A 25,152-nucleotide genomic window follows, 5' to 3' on the forward strand; every position below is an offset into this window, starting at 1 on the left:
GCCAGAAGAGTGGACATGAGCTGAACTGACTCTGGGATCTAACGCAAAACTCTGCTCATTGTTCCAAAACATTTAACATAATGGGGAAAATTAATCCAACTTGTCTGAAGCAAGTGAAGTAAAATGAGGAACTAAGGCTGCTAAGCAAAACCAGAGATTTCAAATAACGTGTGTTTTTCTGTGATATGGTCTCTGCTTAGCACTGTTCAGAGGTAGTGCACAAATGCAGCATTACTAAGAAAATGTAAACAAGACAATTTGAACATTGCTTAGCAGAGTCAAGTCCATTTTCAGGAAAAGAATCCCCAGTGTGTCAGTGTGCACTTAACTGGCATGTTCAGTTACTGAGACTGAACTATGCACATTGGGATGGAGTTTCTTTATGGTATTTTTTAAATTGTCTTCTGACATCCAGATCTAATCTCTAATTAGATCTATCTTTGGCCTGAAGATTTTTGTAATTAACCAAGTTAAGTGCTTTTACTGATATCCACAGCTCTGCAGAAATGAAGGTCTGCAATCGTTTTCCATTCCTCTCTCCATGTGGTATTTCTGAAACATGGCTTTGATTTTGGCTTTTGAATGCAGTGTTCACAGAGTGCTGTTCAGCAGCCATTTCAGCACAGAATATGTAAGACGACAAAATGAAATGAGGTTTAGCCTCCTATTGAAGGCAAACCTGAAGTTAATCCCCAACTGGTAGAAAAGTGAGCAGAAATCAGAAACCTTTCACAACTGACAACTGAAAAGACACATCCCAAAATATTAACCTTTAATTGGTGCATTGTTCATTCTAGGTTTTTCTTTGAAGGAATTATCCTGGGAATGCCACCGAGAGCGTTAAATGATACTTGTTTGTGTAACAACTGGTTTAGCCCTTTATTTATTTATTTATTTATTTATATTTTACCTGAAAATGTATTTTCTTAAAGACCTTGTAACATCATTACTGCATTATCAGTTCATTTTGTTCTCCTGTTTCCTGGATATATTGGCCAGGAAAAGGAACTCCCAGTCTGTAACAGACAGTTTAATTCACATGTTTTACTTTATCCACATGGAAAAATGCAATTTCTGGATCATTGAGGCATATGGATTATGAACAATACACTCCAAAATTCTATCCAGACGGGGATATACTTACAAAAATCTTTTATGTCAAAGTCAGGATTTCACAACATAACACGCTAATGCAAAATCCAGTAGCACCTGAAAGATTAAGGGAGCTGCTGCTATCACTTGTACATAATTGAAAATTGAGAGGAAAAAAAAAGAGTAGCACATTCTCCGGAGAACAGCAAGTGTATTTCAAAATAAAAAGCTGTGGGTTTGATTTTTTCTCTCTCTCTCTATTTTTTCTTTTTTTCTTTTTTTTTTTTTTTCTTTTTAGTAGGTTTTTTTTCTATCTCTGTATTTCTGTGAGGCTTATGGTAATTCTTTTTGTTTTGTTTTTTCAGGAGTGTAGTTGCCATGTAACAAGTTATACACAAAGTGACTGCTCTCCCGTCCAGTGCAAGTTCAGGGTCATGTTTTTAGGCTATAGTACTGAACACTGTTTTCTTGTGTACATATTCCCATCAAAGATAGATACAATGTACAGTACTTTTCTCTGGAACAGTAATGTTTCAAATGGGAAAACTTTCATCTTAAAACAGAAGTGAAGAGGCTACAGTAGGTATAGCCACTTAAGTATGAACTTTAGATCACAATTTCTAAATACTTCCCTACTGTACATATACATTAAAAATAGTCTTAGACATAGGATTTTATTTATATGTGCACGTATGTCCACCTCATCCCATATTTATATTTGGCAACTGTTTGGTAATTCAAAGGTGCAGCCCTCAGTAATTGTATTAAAAAAAAAAAAAGAAAAAAGAAAAATAAATGAAGCTTATCTACTCTATGAGAAAAGAAATTCTCAAATATCAATTTCCAATTTTAAATTTAATTTCAATAGGAAAATATTAAAAATGTGCACATCTAAATTTTTTCCATGTTCTGTATATACATATGTGTGTGTACTTATACATAGAAATGCTCATGTACCACACATATTCACAAAATTTAAGTGGAAATATTTCTGTCCACTATTTTTCCCACACATATGACATCATATCTTTAAAAATGTCAATAATAATATCATTAAAAATAATATTACATTTATTCCATCATTAACTTTATGTTTTTTATTCTTTCTTCATCCTTATTATGTCCACTGAGCATTAAAAGGCCAAATTCTCCTTGCACTTCCACGGATGTTATGCCAACGGAATGTTGCTGACATCACATCAAGGACACATCTGGTTTACAGCAGCACAAGTGACAGGAGAATCAGGCCCAAATATCCCCAGGAAAATTAAAAACTGGCTGTTTCTGCTCATATGGACCTGATGAAGATATACACATCACTGTCTAAAATCCCCTGAATGATAAACATGTAGCTCACCACAAAGTTTTCAACCAATAGCACAATGAAACAAGCTCCCCCCACCCCTTTAATAAATGTGAGAAAATACCCTAAAAAATATGGAGAAAGCGTAAACATTGTGTATATTACATACCATATAATACATGACAGTTTAGCATTTAACCTAAGCCACTTCCCTGACTAGTCAGGGGAGACCTGATAAATCACCAGTTAAGGAAAAAGGAAAAGGTATTTTAGAAATAAAGCATGTCTTTCCAATATAAATGACAACCCGTGTGTATTATATGGTATATACACACAGTACACACATGAAAACAAACTTATCTTTTCTAGTTTTGAATATCAGTCTCTAAGTGAAGAAAACTGTGTTGTACAAATTTAATAAGCAGCTAGGTTTCATGTTTAACATTCAAATTAATTTGGGGAGCAAACAAAGGTTCGTGCATCTTTCGACTCTGAGGTCTGACACTCATTCATACATTTAAAAAAAGCCCTCTTCAGCATTACAAGCAATTTATGGCAAGAATGCACTGTGATGCAAGACACATGACACTTGGCTTACCTTTCAAAGAGTTGGGTTTCTCTAAATAAATCTATTCTATAAAGAAGTGTGTGTTTGCCAAAAGTCTGTTAAAACTACATCAAAACAACTTTAAAACCTGCTCACTGAGGATAATTGAACTCAGTTGTTTTGTTTTTAAACATTTAGTTAACAGTTCAGAATATTGCCTGGTGTAGTTTTGATAAGGATGTGATATGAAGACCCATAAAAGAGTAAACACGTCTTCAATTCAATTTGCTATGACCACAAAATTTCAAGAAACAGCCTTTTTGGCTAGACACATTCAGTGTACGAAAAATCCCTTGCAGTAGCTCTATGCCCTTAATGCAATCTGTAACAAAACAGTGCTCCCCATAAGCCATTATTCACAAAACTTCTATTTCATGTGACATTCTGAAAAAGTCTCCTGCAGAACAGGTTAACAGCAAATTGAACATTCAATATATGTATCAAGGCCAGAAAACAAACAACTGGCCATTCCTTGTTTTCTGTGCAGGTCAAATTTAAAACTTCAAATTTCCATTTAAAATTCTCAGGGGGGTTCGGGCTTTTCTTTTTCCTGTGGGACTCACTCTCCATCATTGGTTGGCTTCAAATTTAGTTAAGTGGAAGATACTATCTCACTGTAATTGCATGGAATTCATATGAAAAACTAAATCTTACATTGAACAATATTGGAGAACACCGGAGTAAGCTCCATAAAGAAATACGGTATCTTCCAGTATATATGTATAGCTATTAAAAAAATCATAAAACCAACCAGCCAACCAACCCCAAAAAACAAAAAGAAAGAAGTTTATACAAGCAGTTATAGTAAATTTGTTTCAATTAAAGATGCAACTCTCTCTCATTCCTGGCAAGAATAAATTGGTTCTGGCACTGCTTCTCCACAGTGCAACATATCCTGAGAAATTATTAAGAACAACAAAATACAGGGCTGTCATCACTAAGTGCTTGCACAAGACAGAGCAATTAACTATCTTAAATAAAACAGCCAATAACCTGTATTTTATTTATCACAAAACAGGGTGTGTCCTGGGACACTGCTAATTCTTCCATCACTGAAAATTTTAAAAAAGGATTGCACTCAATATTTGTTAGTATCTTTCAAGTTATCTGTGGCCAATAATGTAAAAGGAGGTAATTTATAATTCAAGCTTGTTTGTTTGTTTTTTCTTGAAATGACTACAAGCTGAATTCTAAATTTAACATTTAATTGCAACTCAAATTTAAAGCAATCCCTCTCAGAGGAGCATTTTCTAATTTTGTGCAACTTTGATGCAGAGCCCAACACAGTCCTATGAAGAGAGACAGTGCATCTTTAAGCTGATTGGCACTGAAATCCCATTTTCTTTAACTGCACTCTATTAGCTTGGCCAAGTTATCTCGTAATTCTGTTAATTCGAATATTTTTCCATCAAGAATTTCTAAAAGTGTCTTCAAGTTATTGCGAAAAGCTTCTTGCTCATTCTGACTTTTCTCCAGACGTTGCTCTAGATCAGACAGCTGTCCTTCCAGGTCTTTGTTTCGAATTTCTACTTCCTTCAGAGAAAATACATAACATGTTAATGTGTTGTCTGCAAACAGGAAGCAGTCTAACGTCCTGCTGGTACTCATGTGCTACTTTTGTTAACTGCTTTTTAAAATAATTTGTGATCCTTTACAGTTTTCACTAAGCCAAAACCAGAACCTGAATTGCAATTACAATTGCATTAAGTACTGCCACTTCTTCCATTTTTCCATAATAATCTGAAGGACCTAAACTTTTGGAGAGGGACATCAGTGTACAAATGATACGCTTATTCAGGTAAGTTACTGCTTCTATTGTTCAGAAATGTACTGCCTAATGAAAACATCTTCTCAGAGTCCACTTATGTTCTAGTATGCCCTCATTTAGACTACATGAGTTGCTCAAAGACATGGCTCTCCATCCAAAGTTCTCATGCAAAACCCCATCCAGAACACTGGTTTAGGGACAGAGGAGTACCACTTTATTCCTGTCCCACACTAAAGCCTTTGCACTTTAAAAATTGAGACAGGAACATGAAAGACCAGGCTGGATGTCAAGGTGACCATAACAAATGTAAACCAGGAGGTGTGAGCTGCACATTGTGCCTCACTGCACAGCACCCACATGCTCTGGGAGCAGGGACAATGGGAGAGCCACCACTGCTGCATGACACGCCATTCCCACGCAGTGGGGGAAGATGAAGGGGCAGCATGTTGGACGCAGCCCAGGACACCTGACCCTGAGTGAGGTCAGTTCTCACTCACAAGGAGAAGCTCTTGGCATCAGCCCCTGGGATTCCTCACAGCTCCAGCTTGCACCTGATGGGGGATGGTACTAACTGCTCTGCCCTGTGCAAACCAGGTGCCCTCCCTTCAATCCAATCACAAATGAAACAATCACCCGGGTCTGGAATAGCATATTGCTCTTTGTTCCATTCATTGCATGCCTCATAAGTTCATGCTATATTTTGTAATTTCAATTACAAAAGTCTCTTTCAGAGGCAGCACAGGGACAGTATGTTTAGCACACCATATATCCTGTACAGCCATCTCTGGAAAAGTGTGTAGTGAATTCACTTAAAGTATGGCAACGTTTTTCAACACCTCTTCTCTTTACAGTGGTTTTGTGTGGCAAAACTTTAATGGGCCTGCTCTGAGTTTTTACAACGAGTTTTAAAAAGTGATAGGAAGGGAGGTTTGGCCAATGCTCCCAGCATGAGCAACTTCTCTTTCAGCCCTCCAACTCTCTCACTGTTTTTGCTGTGATTCTTCTGTCTTCCTCAAAGCTAAGAAATATATTCATGTTTACATTGGAGAGATGTCACCTAATCATAGAAAACAACCTGACCTATACAGAAAATATATTTTTTTATTCAAGAGTAATAAGTACGTAATGGCAGGCCTGTGTCAAAGTCCATGGCCTGAGAAAGGTATTCATTTGTGAGGGATTTGATGGCAGCAGCAACTGGGCACTGCATCCCCAGCCAGGGGAGGGATGGGGTCATGTAGGCAGTGCTCAGTTTCAGTTCCCAGTCTCTGCAGCCAGGGGAGAGCTCTGGGACCCTCAGAAATGGTGCAGGTGGAGAAAACAGAACATCAGGACATTCATTGTTGAGCCAAGGGTTACATCCAAGCCAAACTGAATGCCTCCCTTACTTCTTGTTTGCAAATGGGCAAGTAAAAAACTGTGGAGTTTTGGGAAATGGTCTTGAACAGCACAGCTGAGAGCTGGAATTACTCCTTGCTGCCAGGATCAAGAGAAGAATTAATTTGTTTAGTTCTGGACAATTTAGCTGCCAAAGCACTAAGAGAAGGAACCGAAGAAAGCACTTGTAGAAATTATATAAATAAAACATGTACATGCTTATCTAGTGAATAGCTACCCCACTGCTGCTACAAATGAAGAAGCCAATTTGCTATAACCCAGCCATACCACACAAAGGCTCTCCTTCACTGGCTCTGCTCTGGCCAAGCCAAGTACTTACAAGTGCTACCTGGTGTGGTGATTGCACAGGTTCAAGACCCTTTAAGGGCCAAGTGATTACAGTATAGGACCTAAAAGTGAAATCCAAGGTCCTCTCAGCTTTGCCAGAATGACACAGTTCTTTCTTTAGCTCACAGAAAACTGATTGCTGTTTCTCAGTATTTGCTCATCCTGTCATTGCTTCTCTTCAAGTCGCCAAATTTGTGTGCTCTAGGAAGTTTCCTTTCCACTGCTCTTATGCCAGAGATAATTAACTTCTGTAAGCAGGCAAGCCAGTGATGAAATGGACCACTTTGGAACAAATTTGTAGATACTTATATGGCTTTACATTGTGATATCTGTGCCTGAACAGAGCATTCTGTTGGCCTTTATCTAACACTGAATGTCTGAAGCACCCTTTTAGGTCCTTCTGAGACATTCTTAATGAAATACACCAGGAGCTGCTGCTTTTAATTTCTGGAAAATGCTTCTTCTCAAATTTACATTTGATCCTCAAGCATATTTACCCTAGACTAGTATTAATGTTTTCTGCAATGTTATTGCATTGTAAGTTCATGGTTAGCTCATGTGCAGTTTCCTATTTCAAAGCAGTCAGCCTCAAAACTTGCTTCTTGATCAGAAGAGGTGGGGAGGTGTCCATGTAATATAATCTATTCCCCTAGCTGTGCCATTTCCCTTTATTGGCAGTTGATCTCATCCAACAATAAACTGACCCTTTGATATGTTCAGGCCCTTTGCAGGACGTATTGCACATTTGGTTTCTTTACCTTTGGTTTTTTCAAGCTCTTCTTTCATCAGATACAATTATTTCTCATATTGTTTTCTCTTACCGAATAAATAAATTATTATTAGTTATATTTGTTGTTTGCACTGTAATAATCTTTTGCAGAACCCAGTGCAAAGTTTTGAATAAAATATTCAAGCCATACACAACAGCTATATTTAGGAATCAGTCATATTAATAAAGACATCCTGACCTACTGTGAGAGTCACAATGATAATGACTCATTGATATGACTTCTCTACCTTACTAATGAAATTATTAACAGGGACCCCAATATTTAACTTTCACAGTGATAACATATTGTTCTTCACTATGGTTTCCCAATGATTGATTTCTAATTAATTCCTAATATGGGTGTATCAGAAATGTAAGACACCTTGAAATAGTAATTTCTTTGTGTAGCATTTCTCATAGTGGGTTTTTACTGTAATATTTTAAAGTTACATAATCCACTTGCAAAGCACAAGAGGGAAAAATAAAGCACAAGAACAAAGAGTGAGAGAAACAGATATGAGCCCAGAGAGAATCACTCTGAAAATAAATGATGAGTCAGGTAACTAAACAAATATGAGATAATGTGAAGCTATACTAGACTGATGAGGCAGAGGCAGGGTGAAGTGGCTCAGAGAATGCCAGCATAATCAAAGCAAGACAAGTACAGCAAAGCACAGTCTTGAGATCTTTTACCTGGGTAGCATGAGGGCAGTAATTCAGTTTAAGGTTAATAAAGGCACTTTTAAACTCAGATCCTAAGTGATCTTTAAATTTACTTGAATAGAACCATATAGGATTATTTCAAGAAGCAACACTTACAATGTGAAGTATGGACATGTACACAAAACATATTTCTTTGGTGACTAAAGAATCACAGATTAATGAAATGGTTTAGGTTAGAAGGGACCTTAAAATTCATCCAGTTTCAACCCTTTGTCACGGGCAGGGATTCTTTCCACTAGATCAGTTTGCTGAAAGCCCCATGCAACCTACCCTTGGGCATTACCAGGGATGGGGCATCCATAATCTTTTCAGGTAACCTGAAGCAGTGCCTTGCCACACTCACAGTAAAGAATTTCTTCCTAGTATCTAATCTGAACCCACATGCTTTCAGATTGAAGCCATTATTCCTTGTCCTGTAACTACAATTCCTGATGAACTCTGGCTTCCCTGTAGGCCTCCTCAGATATTGGAAGGTTGTTATGAGGGTCCCACAGAACCCTATTTTTCTCCAGGCTCAACAGCCACAACTTTCTCAGCCTGTCTTCATAGGGGAGGTGCTCCAGTCCTCTTATCAACCTCATGGCCTCCTCTGGATTTTCTCCAACAGGTCCATGTTGTTCCTGTGCAGGAACCCCAGAGCTGGACACAGCACTGCAGGTGGGGTCTCACCAGAGCAGAGAAGAGGGGCAGAATCCTCTCTCTGGCACTGCTTGCATGCTGCTTGGGATGCAGCCCAGGATTTCAATGGCCTTTTGGGCTGTGAGCACATACTGCTGGTTAGTGTTGAATTTTTCATCTACCATCACCCCCAAGTCCTTCCCTGCAGGGCTGCTTTCAATCACTTATACATAAATACACCAAATTGGAACTACTGATTTTATAAGGTAAAATTTTAATAAAAATTTATCGTTTTCTAATCTTTCATCTCTTACTAGTCTCATAGTTCTGCTTGCTAGGGATAGCTAATTCTTAGCTCACTGTTACTTTTCATATGATCTTACAATGAAATTACTGCATTTGCTACTGCCAGAACAATTTCCAACTCTCATTATAATGTCTCTTTTTAGTCTCTCATAAATGCCTTTGCAGATGAAAACTCATATTTTTAGCCAAAAGCCAGGAACAATTTTTGGAACAGGCAACATCAGGTGTACTCAAAACAATTTTTAAAGAGTGTTCAAAGTAATAACATACTTTGTACAAACAAGTTGACATAAGAATGGGGGAAAATGAATAAACTCATTTTGATCTCAAGTGGTTTATTCTGTGGGTTAAAACTTGATTCATGGAGCTTCCACTTCATGTAATGCATTTCAAAGAATACCTGCTAAATGGTATTTAAGCTCTGGCTGTGATCTGATGAGGCTTGCTTTCAGCACGACTTAGGCTATGCCTTGGAACAGGGAGGGGCCCCTTTCAGATCTTTAGTGTTGGAGCTATTTAATGCCTGAGTTTCCAGGTCTTTCAAAACTCTGAAGTCTGAGCCTAGAGTCTAATCCACCTAAGCTTTTGGTCAGCTTCATTCCAGAGGCAAGTGTGACAAGGAATGTGCCTCTGTGCTGGCTGGTCAGTGAAGCGACAGACAGACAAGAGCTCAGATGCAGCAAGGAGGAGATAATGAGAGCACACAATTCCAGCAGCCTCAACTAGCTGGCATTACACACAGTAAAAAACTAAAAAACAATAAAAGCACAATGTTTCTAAATAATTCCAAGAAAATGTAGAAAGTGTGTTTTTAAAGCCTGTACTAACAAGGGCACTTTAACCCTTACTTTCCCAGGGCACATTTTAAAGCTGAACACAAACTCATCCCAGCCTAATGATACCTAGACAGAGAGATTCTGTAGCATGCAGAACTTGTGGAAAGGCACTGCTGTGAAAATGAGACCAGAACTGTCGAGGACATGTGTCAGTGAAGGATGTCTGCTAACCTGAGAGTACTCTGTGGACTTGTAAAAGAGATGTTGGTCTGTTTCCTCAGATTAAAATAGTAATTTACAGTAGGTAGACATTTTGATACAAATTCCTAAGGGTCATCCCAACCCAGCACTTTCAGGACAGTCTGGCTTACACATTCTTCTGGCACCTTCAGTGAATATAGCACAAGTTGCACATGTGAACTGCTCACTTGATGATAGCTTTTTCCTTTTCTCTAAATTAGCATGATGCACTATAACTCACCTGTAACTTCTGGGTCAGAGAATCCCTCTGTGCCTGGAGCTCTCTGGCATTTTCGATTTCTTGTTTCAATCCTTCTATTTCCTAAGGGGGAAGAAACAACCTTGCTAGCAATGTGTTACCTGGCTTGGCCTTGGCGCTGGTGGTCTGACTGCTGCTGCTTCTTCCGAGTGAGTCATGGCAACAATACCAAAACTGGCAGTTGGCTACTGCCTATCACAGAACATGAAGTTTAAGCCCTGCTTTCAATACTTCTGAATCACAGTCCCAAAACAGCAATTCCATTGTGAATGAACAACAATACAGATAAGCATTTTGTTTTATAAAAGTCCAAGTTGTCTTTACCCACACAAGAGATATGAAATAAATTTTTCCCCAGAAAATTAAGGGTCATTGTAATTAGAAAAAACAAATTTATACTTTAAATTCTATTACAATCTATCTTTCTCCAGTTTTTCAAGACAAAAAATCCAATTTTCAAATGTGAACTGGTTATTACGTCACTAATAGCCGGGCTGAACATCAAAAAACTGTCTGCTTTGACCACTGGTTTCTGTGAAAAGAGAGTCTAAAAGAAGTGGTATCCTTAATTTAGCAATAAGAAAGTAATAAGGTATAAAAATAAGAAATATAGATGAAATAATGAACCAAGGAGAAACCTGTTCTTAGCTTACTTTCAGGAGACAAGAACAGAATGAGTTAATGAAACTAAAAGGTTAAACTAAACTTAAAACTTTTTAGTACTCTTGTCCAGTTGGGCATATTCACCTCCCAGAACTCCTTTTGGCAAGACTTCTTTGCAGCCAACAGCTCAGCATAATTCAAAAGCAAATGGGTAACGAAATGGGAAACATTACCAAGCTGAGCCTAATCTATTAAGTATGAGGAAGTTTAGAAGCTTTGTTCCATTTTGGGAGGATATTCTGTACTGACTGTGCATCTCCTGCATCCTCCTTGGAAACACCTGGCAGCACTGAGGGGGACCTGGCAAGACACACTGCCTCTCCAAGCACTCACACCAATGCCCATGGTGTCTTACACGGGGCAAATTATCCTTCCAAGGCAGCTGCTTCCACCTCATTTTCCATCCATAAAGGGATGATTCTTGATCATTCTGTGGCACAGATCTGCTTTCCTCTAGGACCTATACCAGTGCAGGTGTTACTCCAATTCCTATTATTTTCTTGCTGCTGTTGCAGGCCAAGGTACATGGCACAATAAATACCAAGTTTCAGGCTGGGGGCTTGGCATGTGTTTAAGGAAAGTGCTGATCTTATGGACCATAACGGTCAGCTCTATTAACAGAGCCTGAAAAATAGACTGTCTGGAGAATGGTGTTGATCTATTACTTGTTTCAAACCCTATGCTCCAGAAAAAAAGAAAGCATGCTTATAACAGCTTCTTTTATTAGGGAATCTGGACCACATCAGTGTGATGATTGCTCTGTGGAAACCACTTATGACTTACTTTTGCAAACAGAGATGATTGGTAAAAGCAAACAGGAAAATATGATACTTTTTTGTTGTTATCCAGAAACCCAGCACTATATTGGAGTGATGTAATTATATAAATGAAAAATATTAACAATTTCAAAGAAGCTGAAAAAAATTTACTTTGTAACATTTATAGTAAATAACTCATTATTTAGCAGCCATCACAAGCTTAATATTGAAAGGCTTTAGAAATGATGCAATAGAAAAGCCAAAATAAATGTTAGCAGATACCTCTTCTTTTTTCTTCAGTGTAGCCTCTAACTCCTGTATTGTCTGGTTTAATTCTGTTTTATGTGTGTGGACTGCATTGGCTTGACTGCTCACACACTCCAGCTCAGTCACCTGTTGAAATAAATAGGGGAAACACATACAGAATCAATTTCAACACATTCAAGGTACTGATACTTCTTTGCATCAATAGCTGCCTTTGAAATACACCCTTCTGGATGACTTATGTTGACTAAAATGGTGGAGGTGTTCTTATGAAGTTAGCATAACATTCCATAATATGTTATGTAAGTGGTTGCTATGAATTCTTGGAAATAAAAAAAGTTATTTGTTATAGGCTGAAAAGATAATTAACTAAAACTTCTACTAATTATTGAAAGTTATAAAAAAGTTCTGAATTACCATTTCAAACACAGTAATGGCTTGATGACTAAACACAGATCTGTCTGTCTAAGTAACCTCTCCACCTGACACTTTTTAACGTTGTACCACCTAACTAAGCCACAATGTTCACACACTTCCTAGAAAGCCAATTAACATTTCACAGCTTCACTTTCTGACTTGGCATCAACAGTGTAATAGCAGACACTCAGCCACCGAAGTACAGCTGCCAACTTCTAACTTTCCCTAGTAATGGATCTCATCTCTCAGTCACATACACAACAGCTAATGCCACAATTTGGATTTGCTCAGTTCCTATTTTATTAGCAGACAGCCCTTGAATAAGTTAAGACACTTGGCAGTGGGATGCACTTTTGTTTTATTTTCTAATCAAAAGGATGCTAATATTCTGCCACTTACAGATAAAGAGTTTCAAAACACGGTTTCTGCATCAAAGAAATAAAATCCATGCAGCTAGAGCCTATGCAGAAAAGTTTCTCTTCATGTATCCATCACATCAGGTCTGAATATTAGAGAACTCTCACACCACATGTCTACCTGGTTGTGTGCACAAAAATATTTTTGTTTAATAATTATTTAAAATCTGATGACTAATTTTTCTTCTGAAGTTATGAGCCTGTCAATCTTAATATATAATTTTCAACAGAGATGCACCACGTGCTTACAAATCTGGCCCAGAAACTCCCTTGAACAAAGTACAAGCTAATTCTGCAGTGAAAAGCTTTAACACTCAATTTAACATTCTTGGAGAAGTAGCCATTAGACAGAGGGCAGACATTCTCAAAGAATATTTTATTTCTTTGGTAAAATTATATCTCAGGGAATCAAGGTTGCTGCTCTCCAGCACCAATGTACTCTAGCTAGTAAAGCCCCTGTGATGCCAGTAACTTCAGGCTTTGAAATATTTGTAGGCTCAAAAGGTAGATTACTGAATCAAGTCAAAGGAAAGTCAAGATGAAATAAAAGAAAATTAAAACAACTTGCTGAGTCACAGGCCATAAACCTCTCCTCTGTAATAGCCATGATGAATCCAGGTTCTTCTACTGGAAAGCTGTTGGTTAGACAACTTTGCACATGAAGTTTACAATGCAGAAAACTGAGATTAAAACAAATTTTTGGGAGGGAATAAAGAGAGCAAGAGAGTAGGATATAGCTTGGTAACACAATATATTCCCTCCACCTCAAAGAACTTTATTATTTGCTGGTATTGTCCCAAAAGGAACACCATGCTCATGGCAAAAAGTAATAGTAATATCCTTAGTTTAATATGCCACTGAGCATTATAACTGAAGTCCTGGCTAATTTACTCAATTACACATATATATCTGTATTTAGATTCCTATAATATTGTTACAGTATTCATCACTGCAATCACACAAACAAGAATTGGAACACAGTGATGAGCGCAAATCTACATGTACACAATGTTTGACCTGGCATCTAGACAGAGCAAAAATCAGAGAGGCACAGGGTAATTCAGGCTGCAAGAGAACTGGTGGTCATCTGCTCAAGGCCTCCTGCTCAAAACAAGGGCAATTTTGAGGTCACATTTGCTTGCTCAGGGTTTTGCCCAGTCATGAACCCTTTGCTATCAAGCAGAGCCACGACAGCTCTGAATCTCAGGTTTATGGAGAGCCCTAGCTCCTTCCTAAATTTTACTGGAACTGTCAAACACATTCACCCCTCCTACCTTCAGCCCTTTTGAAGTTTAACTTCTTAAATATTTCGAAGCTGTCCTGCTGAGATATTGAATGGTAACTTCCAAGAAGACAACCTCTCTTTTAAAGCTGCTGCACTCAGCAAGACCTGCTGGCTCTCACAAATCACCAGCACAGTGAATGCTCACTTATACAAAAGCATAAGAACCTCAACCAGAGAGACAAAAGCAAGTCCAGACCCCAAACTACCTCTGCCCCAGAACCTCATGCCTTGAAGCAAGCAGGCAGAGTTTTTTCATCCTGTGACTATGGAAGCACTTGGACTCCCCCTGTTCTCCACATGGTTTCCTCTTGGCTGGTACACACTGAAAGGATATATGTGTTGACGCAAGCTTGGAATCCAAGGGGCTGGTGAATTGAACTGTTGGATGAAATGTTACTGTTCTAGGCTGCATCTATTATTTTTGGTTAGAGAACACCTCCTGCAGCAGCCCTGCCAGGTGCACAGCTCACATGAATGCTCCCAAGTACACTCTGGTCCACGCTAACTCAATACACTTATTGAAATTGCTTAAGCAAACACAGATGATTATTCTTAAGCAGAACAGGCCGTGCTCTCACAAATTGTCTTGCCAACAGAGGCAACTGCTCTCAGGACAATTAATTACCATCACTAAAAGGGCTCTGATGTCTTACTCTTGTCCAGCTTTTCTCTGGGCAAATATCCATCTCTTACTGCTTATGCAAGAAAATAATATTCAATTGTTTTATTTACTGTTGATTGAAAAATCAGTAAGTTGGGAAGAAAAAGAACAAACTCATTAAAAAACTGGGTTACTTTAATCAGTCTTATTAAATGCCCATTCCTACAGAGATCTGAAAAGATGTCAAATATTTTTGTATTCTTGAATGCACCTATAAAAAAGAAAAACATATTGTAACCCTTTCAAAAAGATCTGTGGAGTAAGATGGGCTGGAAAATACTGTGATATAAAGAATATGCAATTGAAAACAGAAATAACAAAAGATAAAGCTCTAGGAAAAATCTGGATAGCATTTACTTGTTCTGTTTCTTGTTTCAAATTGCTTTTAATATTCTCATGACCAGTGATCCAAAAATCATTACAAGTAACTGTTTATTCATTACACACAGAAGGGGGCAGGAAAGGAAATTAAAGTGCTTTAGTCTGACCCTCCCACATGGTATTTTCAGGAACACCTCCTCATTCAGTGTTTCGGTTTAAAAGCAAGGCTCAATCAATCCTTCAAATCCTTGCACAGCAGTATCAAGCAATGTACCTGTGATTACGCCTCGTTTCTAGTATAGAATTCAGATTCAAAGAACAGTTTTTGAACAGTAATGACTAAACAAAGTTCTGCTATTGTGCTATCATAAGACTGCCCTGACTTGCATATTTGAAAAAGTCAATACTGTGGCTTCATATTTGATACTGAAAAAGGTACTGTTCTTAGCTTCTGTTTCTTTAGTTTGCATTTATCATGCAGGTAAGGATTGCATGTAAGAAAAACATTCTGAAAGGGCTTTTTAGTGACTATTTAATGTGCAAAGCCTTCTAGCACACAGATGGCATTATAATTAACTGCCTACTTCTGTGATAAATACATCAGCAGAAGTAGGACAGCAGGGCAACTTCTTCTGGTAGAGCCAAGACCCTCCTAGCAGACGTCATTCTTGACTTTTCTGGAAATTTTAGTCTAGGGCCAGCAACCTATAAATGCAGGAGGATTCCAGGCAGAGGTATTCATTGCAGCAGAGCTAGCATACACTGGGTGGCTGGGAAGACTGGAAGTGGTGAGACTTTGGGCCACATAACACAACAGGAGTAACAGCCTTGATGTGAGCTTAAGACAATGACTGTCCAAAGCTTCAGAAGACTGAAAAGAAAGACTCTCAAGAAAACCCTGACCACAAAATATTACTTCACATGGTGAGACTTCAGGTAGACAGAGGCAAAGAAGTGAGAATGACATAAATATTTTAAGTGGTGACCTGCTCCAAGAAATTACTGACTGAATGATTCTGTGCAGTGTTTTCCCCAGCTTGATTCATTTTTTTAAACCACTCTCTTGAGGTGAATTTGTACAATTCACTACCACGAGAATATGAAATTCCTTCCAAACTACATACAGCAATTATTCCAGCTTCTACAGAAGGGCAAAGAAAGACAGATTAGAGCACAGAATCCATCACACAATTGTAGAATAACTTAGGTTGGAGAAGACCCTTGAGATCATTTAGTCTGAGAGTTAACGCAGCACTGACAACTCCACCACTAAGCCACATCCTCAAGTACCACATCGACATGTCTCTCAAATACCACCAAGGATTGTGACTTTGCCATTTCCCTGGACAGCCTGTTCTGATGCTTGAAAATCCTTTCCATGAAGAAATGTTTCCTACTAACTAAACTAAAACTGGTACAACTTGAGGCCATTTTCTCTGGTCCTGTCACTTTTTTCTCAGGAGACCAAGCACCCACCTATCTACAAGCTCCTTTCAGGCAGTTGTAGAGAGTGATAAGGTCTCCTATGAGTCTTCTCCAGGCTAAATACTCCCAGCTCCCTCAGCTATTCCTCACAAGACTTGTGCTCCAGACATTTCACCAACTTTGTTGCTCTTCTCTGACTTGCTTCAGCACCAAAATGACCTTCCTGAACTGAGGGGCCCACAACTGAACACAGGATTTGAGGTGTGGTCTCACCAGTGCCAGGTACAGGGGGACAATCCCTGCCCTGGTCCTGCTGGCCACACTGTTGCTGATCCAGGCCAGGATGCCATTGGCCTTCTTGGCCACCTGGGCACACCCTGGCTCATGTCCAGCTGCTGTCACCAGCACCTCCAGGTCCTTTTCCACTGGGCAGCTTTCCAGCCACTCTGCCCCAGCCTGTGGCACTACCTGGGGTTGTTGTGACCCAAGGGCAGGACCTGGCCCTGGGTCTTGTTAAACCTCACACCATTAGCCTCAGCCCATGGTCCAGCCTGTCCAGAGCCCTCTGCAGAGCCTTCCTGTCCTCCAGCAGATCAACACTCCCACCCAGCCTGGTGTCACCTGCAAACTGACTGAGGGTGCACTCGATCCCCTCATTCAGATCACTGATAAAGACATTGAACAGAACTACCCCTGTACTGAGCCCTGGGGAACAGCACTGGTGACTGATCACCAGCTGGATGTAACTCCACTCACCACCACTCTCTGGGCCCAGCCATACAGGCAGTTTTTTACCCATATTAGTAACATATATTCAGTGTGGTTGTAGTCTATTTTCTACACCTGACACTAACTTGCTTTTTCTATAATGTATTTTTCTCCCTTTTACTTACTGTGGAATGCAATATCCAAGGTTTACTAGCCCAAGCTACAGTGCAGAACAGGCAGAGTGCTCACATGCAAGACTGAATTAAAGTATTAATTATGTATTTTTAGTTGATTAAGTTACATCCCTAAATGGATTGTAACTATGACTGTGACAGTATAATTCCATCAATAATTGAAGATGAACCTCCCACAAAGAAAAAAGAGCCCTTTGCTTTTCATGAGAAGAAGAGAAATGCTCTTTCACGGGTCAGCAAAACTGTGAATAACTGCATAAAATTTCACATAATTTATGCAGAAAAAAAAGCTTCCCAGTTCTTAATGGTGGACAGTAATAAGAGGCACAACAATATGCAACAAGCTGATCATAAAAATAATTCCAGTGTAGCCTTTCAAGAACAAAATTTCTGGAAAGATTGTTGGTGTTAGGAAACATGAAAATGCAGAAAACAAGGAAAATTGCTTTTCAAGGCTGATGCTGAAAGAACAAAAAGCACACAATGGTATTATTCATATAAATCACTTCTGACAGGAAATTAATTATCCTAGTTTTCCAAGATTTACCCATAGATAAAATGATAACCTGGGGGCGAGTGTTGTGCATTACCAGCAATTTATTACTTTTTTCAACAGAGAAAACACTTAGAAGATTTTGCGGAAAAGGCCACATTTTTCTCTGTGGGCAATGATGCCTCAAGCCATGGAAATACCAAAATGTTTTCCACAGTTACCCATTTCTATACAAATGGAAGAGGAACAACTTATCAACTGCTTGATTTTTGTGAAGAAAGCAATAAAACTGTAGTCGGAATCTAAACAAATATAAGAAGTTTAGCAGAACTGATGATTTGAGCTTCAGCCTTGCATTATTACTTGCAATTGATAAAGTAACACTAAATTCAGAGCATATCCCTTTCTCTGCAATCTAATTAGTAAATACCTTTTCAGTTACCTGGCCAGTTCATGAGACACACGCAATGGCAAACACTGTACAGGTATCACCCTTCAATCCTGAGAATTTAAATCCAGTAATTTTCTCATTCTCCTGCTGAGTTACGAAATGATAGGATGTATTTCATTCTGTAAGCTTTAACTATGCAAAAATCTTGTTGCTTGCCTCCCCGAAGCATGTGTTTTATAACTTGAAGAAAAATATATCTATACACTTTTCTTAGGATTTCCTAGAAATAAGAAGATGAGGGATGAGAGAGCAATTCTATGAAAACTTGTTTTTTTATTAGCCAGAGTCAGACTAGCTTAGTTAGTGGTTTGTTGTTTTTCGGGGTTTTTTTATTTCCATATTAGTTTCTTGTCTATGACACATTCAGTGAAAGTGAATTCCCAGAAAAAAAAAAACCAAGCAAAAAACCAACCTAATAAAACAGTCTTGGATCTTAAATGCAAATCTGCTCTAAAAACAAATGAAGGCAAACTGAAAAAGACCAAAAATATTTCAATTCACCATAGACTTTAAAAAGGCAAATTTACATTTTGATTCAAGGAACATAACCTGATACAGCTGCTCTGTCTGAAGAGAGACCATCTTTTTAGTGAACTGTAATTATTCAACAGTTGAATCTTTGTAGATGCTAGGTGGATCATCTGTATTAGGAATCATACACACAAAGGGAGGTGAAAATACATGCTGGATTTCAGAATTCTTCTCCTAAGAAATGTTCTGATACTCTAAGACTGACAACATATATGGTTTCAAAAATAATGCAGGACTTATGATAGCTGAAATGGATATTCCAGGAGCTAAAATGTACACCTGAGAAAAAAACCCAACATACTGTCTGAAATAAAATGCTTGTATTTTTTTCCTTTGGTATTCCCTAATGCCATGCAAAGAAGGTGGTCATCTCTTTTCACTGTAAAGAAAAAGTACAAAGCTGCTATCTAAACACTTGCTAATTACACTACCTTAAGAAGAAATTTATACTTGGTTAACTATTTCCTTAATCAATCAAACTTAATTTATTCAAAATTTATTCAAAGTTTGGAGTGTTCAATAGGAGGGACACAGTCTTAAAGGGAGAATGACAAGAGATAGACATCACATTTTAAAGGTTCATTGCCAATAATTTTTTGGATCAGAGTTCCACTCATGAATTTCTTGTTACTGTGTTTTCTGTCACCTTCCTTCGCATTTCCACTCTTAGATAATGCTCTTCCTGGGGCACAAAAAACCAAATGGTTCTCTACAGTAGTCACAGAGCTGCTAATAAGACTTCTCAACAAGTATGAAGCCCATGATATGGGCTCCCATTCAACAGGCAACTTCATCACATCACATTTTCATGTTCAAAATTTAGTTTTGGCTATTCAAGTGTTAATGCAGCTGATGAAAATGTGGAGGTGACTTCTAAAGGGTCTGCAAAAATTCAATAGAAAATTTGAACAGATGGTTTATACAGCATTCCATACTTCTTGTGGACTTTAACTGCTTTTACAGACTATTTTCTTTAAGTGGCACAGAAACAGTCCAATAAAATGACTATGGTTTTATTTTGGTATGCTCATGCAATTTTTTAATATCCATTTTAAAACTCCTTCTAACAGTAGTAAAATCACCGTCCATTATTTGTCAGGAGGTTTTAATAACTACCTAAGATATCTCTCACATTTCATTCATTGAATGAAAGAAACAGAACATAATAGCCTAATTTTATCTTATTTTCTGGAAAAATCTGGTGAAATAACAAGCTAGAATTCAAGAGTTTACCCCTCTGTCCTTTTATGAATACCCAGGAGCTGGATCACTTCCTTTCATCTCTTTTTATCTTAGATTTCTTTTCCTAAAGATGAATGATCTTGCAGGATTGTAGCTCTTATTATTATGCATTGGTGTTATTACTTTGTGCTATTGCCCAGTGTCATAGGATGATTTACTTTAGCAGATAGCGTGCATGAAAGAAATAAATAATTTTCATTTTTAACATGACAAAGACAGAATTTTGGTTGCTTTCCATAATGTATATCATCATTCAGTCTTTTCCTTTTTGTGGTATCAGGATTAATGTTAGGGCCAATGCTATTCTATTTGTCTGAAGTATCTTACTTCAGAGTTTTTCTTTCTGTTACTGAGCTGTTCTAAACTCATGAATCCCTTTTGATGTGAAAAAGCTATGCAAGGTGTGTAGGAGTTCTTATCATCCCCATTTAAGGGAAATTTTTTGTTGTTTTTGAGCAGATTAGAGAAGGCTGAGAGCTCCAAGTTGAGCTCGTGACTGGGTACCATATTTTCCCAGAATTATCTCTTTGTATTGGAGTGGGAAAAATCCACATATCCATTTAGCAACTTCTGAAAAATAAACTGACAAAATATCAAAGTATAGTATTTCGGAATTAAGCTTACAACATATCAGGAGAAGGCATAAAACTTTAATTTATTCAGAATGTTTCACTCAGCCACACTGAATCTCTATTCTGTTTTATCTCAGCTCTAGGCATTATTAAGGCAGAGAACAAATGGAAGAAGGAAGATAAAGGCCTCAGAGAAAATAAACAAATATAGGTTAATATAAAAACTGAACTGATAGATGAGTAAACCTTATACTTACTCAGAGATGGAAAAAAAAAGAAATTAATTTTAAAAATGCCATTGAAATCAAAGAAAGGGCCATTTTAGCTTTTTTTCTGTACTTTGAAAGTGCAAACAATATGATACATGGAAAAAAACCTCTTCAGGTCAAATCTGAAAACAGTTGCAGAATTAAAAAAAGTTGGTTTAAATTAACTTAAAAGTACTTCAGACTCAAAGATTACAACAAATACTGCACCAAACAGAAGACCTTGTTTACCACAGTGAATGAAAAAAATAGAAGATAAATGAATGAGATATAATGTAAAATCAATGGATAAATATAAATATAAAATGATGCAGGTTATAATGGTAAAAAATATTATAAGAATGTATTATAAGATGGTATTCATAACAATTATTTTTAATATAAAGAGGAAACTGCATAAATAACACTATTTATATGGCAATTTATATAAAGAAGAAACTAAAAATGGAAATAGTAATGCAACGTTTGCAAATCAATATCCATTACTTTCCCACATACCCCGAATTTAACAGAGGATGGGGTTTGCTCTATCTTACAGACAGATGACTAAGGCACCAAACTTGTACATAAACCTAAAGCATGTAAGCAGTGAATACCACAATTATGTATAAACCACCACATTATTATATATTATTAAATTGTACTAAAAATACCAGCTAATGTTGGCAGTACCAGACTTAATTTTGGAGGCTGGTCTAGGTTATACAAGACTATGATCCTGTATGTGAACACAGCCCTCCAATACATATAATATCTATACACCTTCTCCGGTGGGCAAGATGCTGTGACAGCCAATTCTCCCATATAAAACAACATCTACATTACAACTGAGCATGAAAACTAATTTCCAAATTTTTCTTTCTCTTTTAAATCACCTTTGCTATGCATACTTCTAAAAATCTGGTCTATTCAATATTTGTCACCAGTTTCTTTTTAATCAAGCCCCATTTTTCTTCTGAACTGGCAATAGATATAAGTTGCAACATGGCAAATTTCAATCATGTATTAGGAAAAGTAATTTGGCAAGGGTGGTCAGTTGGCAGTAAACAGTGGAATGGGCTGCTCAGATTGGCTATGGAATCATATCTTCATGTTTCCATATGAAGATATGATTCACAACTTCAAAGAAGGCCCTGATATTAGTGGAAGATTGAACCAGATAATGTCCAAAGTTCTTTTTCATGCTAAATTATTCTGTGATTCTATGAAATAAGGATGAAGATAATTTCCTCTGACTAGAAGCATGTCTATAGGACTGTCTATATGTCTACCCTATACATAAAGACAAGCAGTTAGACAAGCAAATTGGAGTCAACACCTTAGACATTTTTCTTAAGAGTGGGACACTTTCCCTTCATGCTTTTGTCTCTAAAAGAATTACTAGAAAAAATTACTTTCTTAGACTGTGAGAGACTGAAATGGTTAATAGGTAAACATTGCTAAAATAATTGGAGGGCTTTTGCCCACTATAGCAAACTGCCAAGAAGCAGCTGCTCATCTGCGACCACTGAAACCCACCCCTTTCCAAATACACTTACTAACTGGAATTTGGTCTGTGATAGGAACTTGAGATAAGATGAAGGGAGTGCTGTTGTCCAGTGATCCCAGGTCTGGGGAGAAGAATGTATCCCCAAGTGGTACAGGAAGAGAGACTGGAATGCTAAAGTCTCAGACGTGGAGGAGGCAAGTTGCCGATGTGCAAGGTACCCACCCGGGTGCAGAGGGCTGCCAGGAAGTACCTGGGACATTCACATGTGCCTGAAGGGGCTCCTCTCTGCTGCTGGGCTATAAGGGACTAAACTGCACTGACATGGTAGGCAGCTGTAATGACTTAGACCACCAAAGATTCCTGAAGTATCCTGTGAGTCACAGCATTACATCAGCCAGTGCAAACCTCCCCACCCCAGGGAGGTACTGGGTGTACTCACCTGAACCTCAGCATATAGAACTCATTAAATCTTTTGAGTTTTTTGGACATTCCCCACCCCTGATTGGATGAACATCTTCACTTTGACCAACAGACACCAAAATTGCACCAAGTCTTGTTTCTGGATCCAATGGGGGGAGTGGGTAGGGGGAGGGTGACTATAAATCTTTCTATGTTTGCCTTTTTTTCTGTTTTTTTCCTTATACATTTTTAAGTGCTATTTTTGTACTTTTATATTGCTCTGTTACTACAGATAATAGCAACTAAAATGGTTACAAACCTGTTTTCCTTTCCAACAAAATTGTTCATATAACATATATAAATTATATATATTTTAATATATAATATATATAATATATAATATATAATAAAATATATGTATAATATATTTAATAATATATTTTCATATATAATATCTATAATAAAAATATATAAAATAATATAATGTATATATATATTTTTATCTATATATAAAATGTGTATGTATTTACATTCACTGACTTTTCAGTGTCATTTCACTCTAATCCACCCCAAGAGATTTATTAACAAGAACCTGGGTTATCCTTGCCTTCTAGGGTGGGACGTAATATAGACTTGATACACAGTTTATACATAATCTCAGGTAAAATGAATTCCAGTTTGGGGAACATTTTTTGGCTAAACTACAATTACGTGTTTCTACCTAACAGATAAAATGCACAGAAAGATAGCACAAGACAGGGACTGAACACTGCTGGCTACCATATGTACTGTAACCAACAGCCTCCAGATCTGTCATTTCAGCAGCATGCTTTTGATCTGTGTAAGAGAGAGTCATCAGTCTTGCAGCTTCTTTTTGAAGTGAGGCACTAACTCAATTTGAAAGATCAGTCTCCAGCAGGCAGGTTAGAAGAGTTCTTGTATTGCACTGCACTGTATGGTAACAGATTGAGATTGAATTTTTTTCTACACTCTATACATTTTTCTAAAAGCAATTCCAACAGAGGGCAGTACTCCCAATGAACCATCCTGTTGTAATTTACTGGCATTCCCAGAGAGCTGTAGGCACAGAACTCTCCTATATTCTTTGTGAGATATCAACAAACCCTGAGGTCATAGATTACAGAATTATTTAATAAGGGCATGGAAACAGTGATCAAAAGAGCACAGTGTAGATTATACCTTGCTATAGATTTTGTGCTTTCTCAGAAATACAAAATAACTGCAGGAAATTTGTTGAGAAAAGATTGTGAAAAGTCATCAGCTCTTAATGAATGTAGCCTCAAAGACTCATTTACTACTGTTAAATGTAGTATCATATAAAAGCAAAATGACATGCTAAAAACTCCAATATTCATTTATGTTATTTTCCAATAACAGATCTTATTTAAGATTTGACCAGGAGCGAGAGTCACATTAAAAAAAAAGTGACGTTTACCTGTCTTGTCTGGTTGATTCTCCCAAGGCAAACACAGATGCTGTTGTTATGCATTACTTTTCTTTCTTAGATAAGGATTGTATTGTCTCAGCTTTGCAACACAAGCTGTTAGTACATTTCATTATGAAGGATGCTACCTTATTATGTCCAGATTTTAGCAGTGAGTTCTTCACTGTAAAGCCTATCTAGTGTTCAAATCCACTTGAACATTTGCACTATAGTAACTTTAATACAAGGCTGTGATTTAAATAATTTTATTGACAGTGGCTGTTACCATCTATTCACAAACCTGGAGTAAGGGCTAAAACTCCCACTTTTCCAAATGAGATACTTAAATGAGATGACAGAAAAAGTGACAGTCTTTCTCTGTACAAACACACATGACAAGCTTCTGCTTGACTGGAACATTTCTGAAGCAAAATTTTGTCAGTAACTGCCAATTTCTTGAACTGAAACCATTTTGCAAAAAGCATCAGTCTTAATTACATTTCATGCACTTTGTCCAGTCAGTTATGGCACACTGTTGCAGTCTGTCGGAAATGGTCCCTTTTCATTATCAAATCTTTTGCCTGGGTCTTCAGCAGCATTGTCTGCAAGTATAGGTAGGTATAGGACATCCCCAGCAATTTGCCATTTCCCTAGGTTTCTTAAGCTTAAGGGTACTCTTCTTTCTCTGCCACATATGCAGGTTAGGCTTAGCCCACTGAATTTCTCTCACTTCAGATGAATACAGGATTGTTCTCAGTACTACTTAAACAGCCTCCAGTTAGACAAGTACAGCACAGGTCTGAAAGAAGGATTTGGGAGGATTTGGCTACCTGTAATTGCCATGCCTTATTTCCTATACGTCAGTACAGCATATAAAACCAAATTGAGAGGTCTGCTATGTTCCCCCTTGTTTTTCAATATATTCATGAAACCTGTTTTCATGCAAAAATTTGCAATAGTTCAGTTT

General features: G+C 37.7%; 1 protein-coding gene across 2 annotated transcripts in view; it reads right to left on the reverse strand.

Moving 5' to 3' along the window:
- Nucleotides 1-747: 747 nt before the first annotated feature.
- The window catches only part of HOMER1 (homer scaffold protein 1), an 89,892-nt gene continuing 65,487 nt past the window's right edge, over nt 748-25,152 (reverse strand). For both annotated transcript variants that reach the window (XM_085042297.1, XM_085042298.1), the window contains exons 7-9: nt 11,890-12,000; nt 10,169-10,249; nt 748-4,535 (exon numbers count right to left, since the gene is read on the reverse strand). In XM_085042297.1, the coding sequence (XP_084898423.1) occupies nt 4,347-4,535; nt 10,169-10,249; nt 11,890-12,000 (381 nt within the window). In that variant the 3' untranslated portion in view covers nt 748-4,346. The remainder of the gene's footprint in view (nt 4,536-10,168; nt 10,250-11,889; nt 12,001-25,152) is intronic.

The sequence above is a fragment of the Lichenostomus cassidix genome, chromosome Z (assembly GCF_008360975.1).
Source record: "Lichenostomus cassidix isolate B80296 chromosome Z, HeHo_3.0, whole genome shotgun sequence".
Taxonomy (NCBI): domain Eukaryota; kingdom Metazoa; phylum Chordata; class Aves; order Passeriformes; family Meliphagidae; genus Lichenostomus; species Lichenostomus cassidix.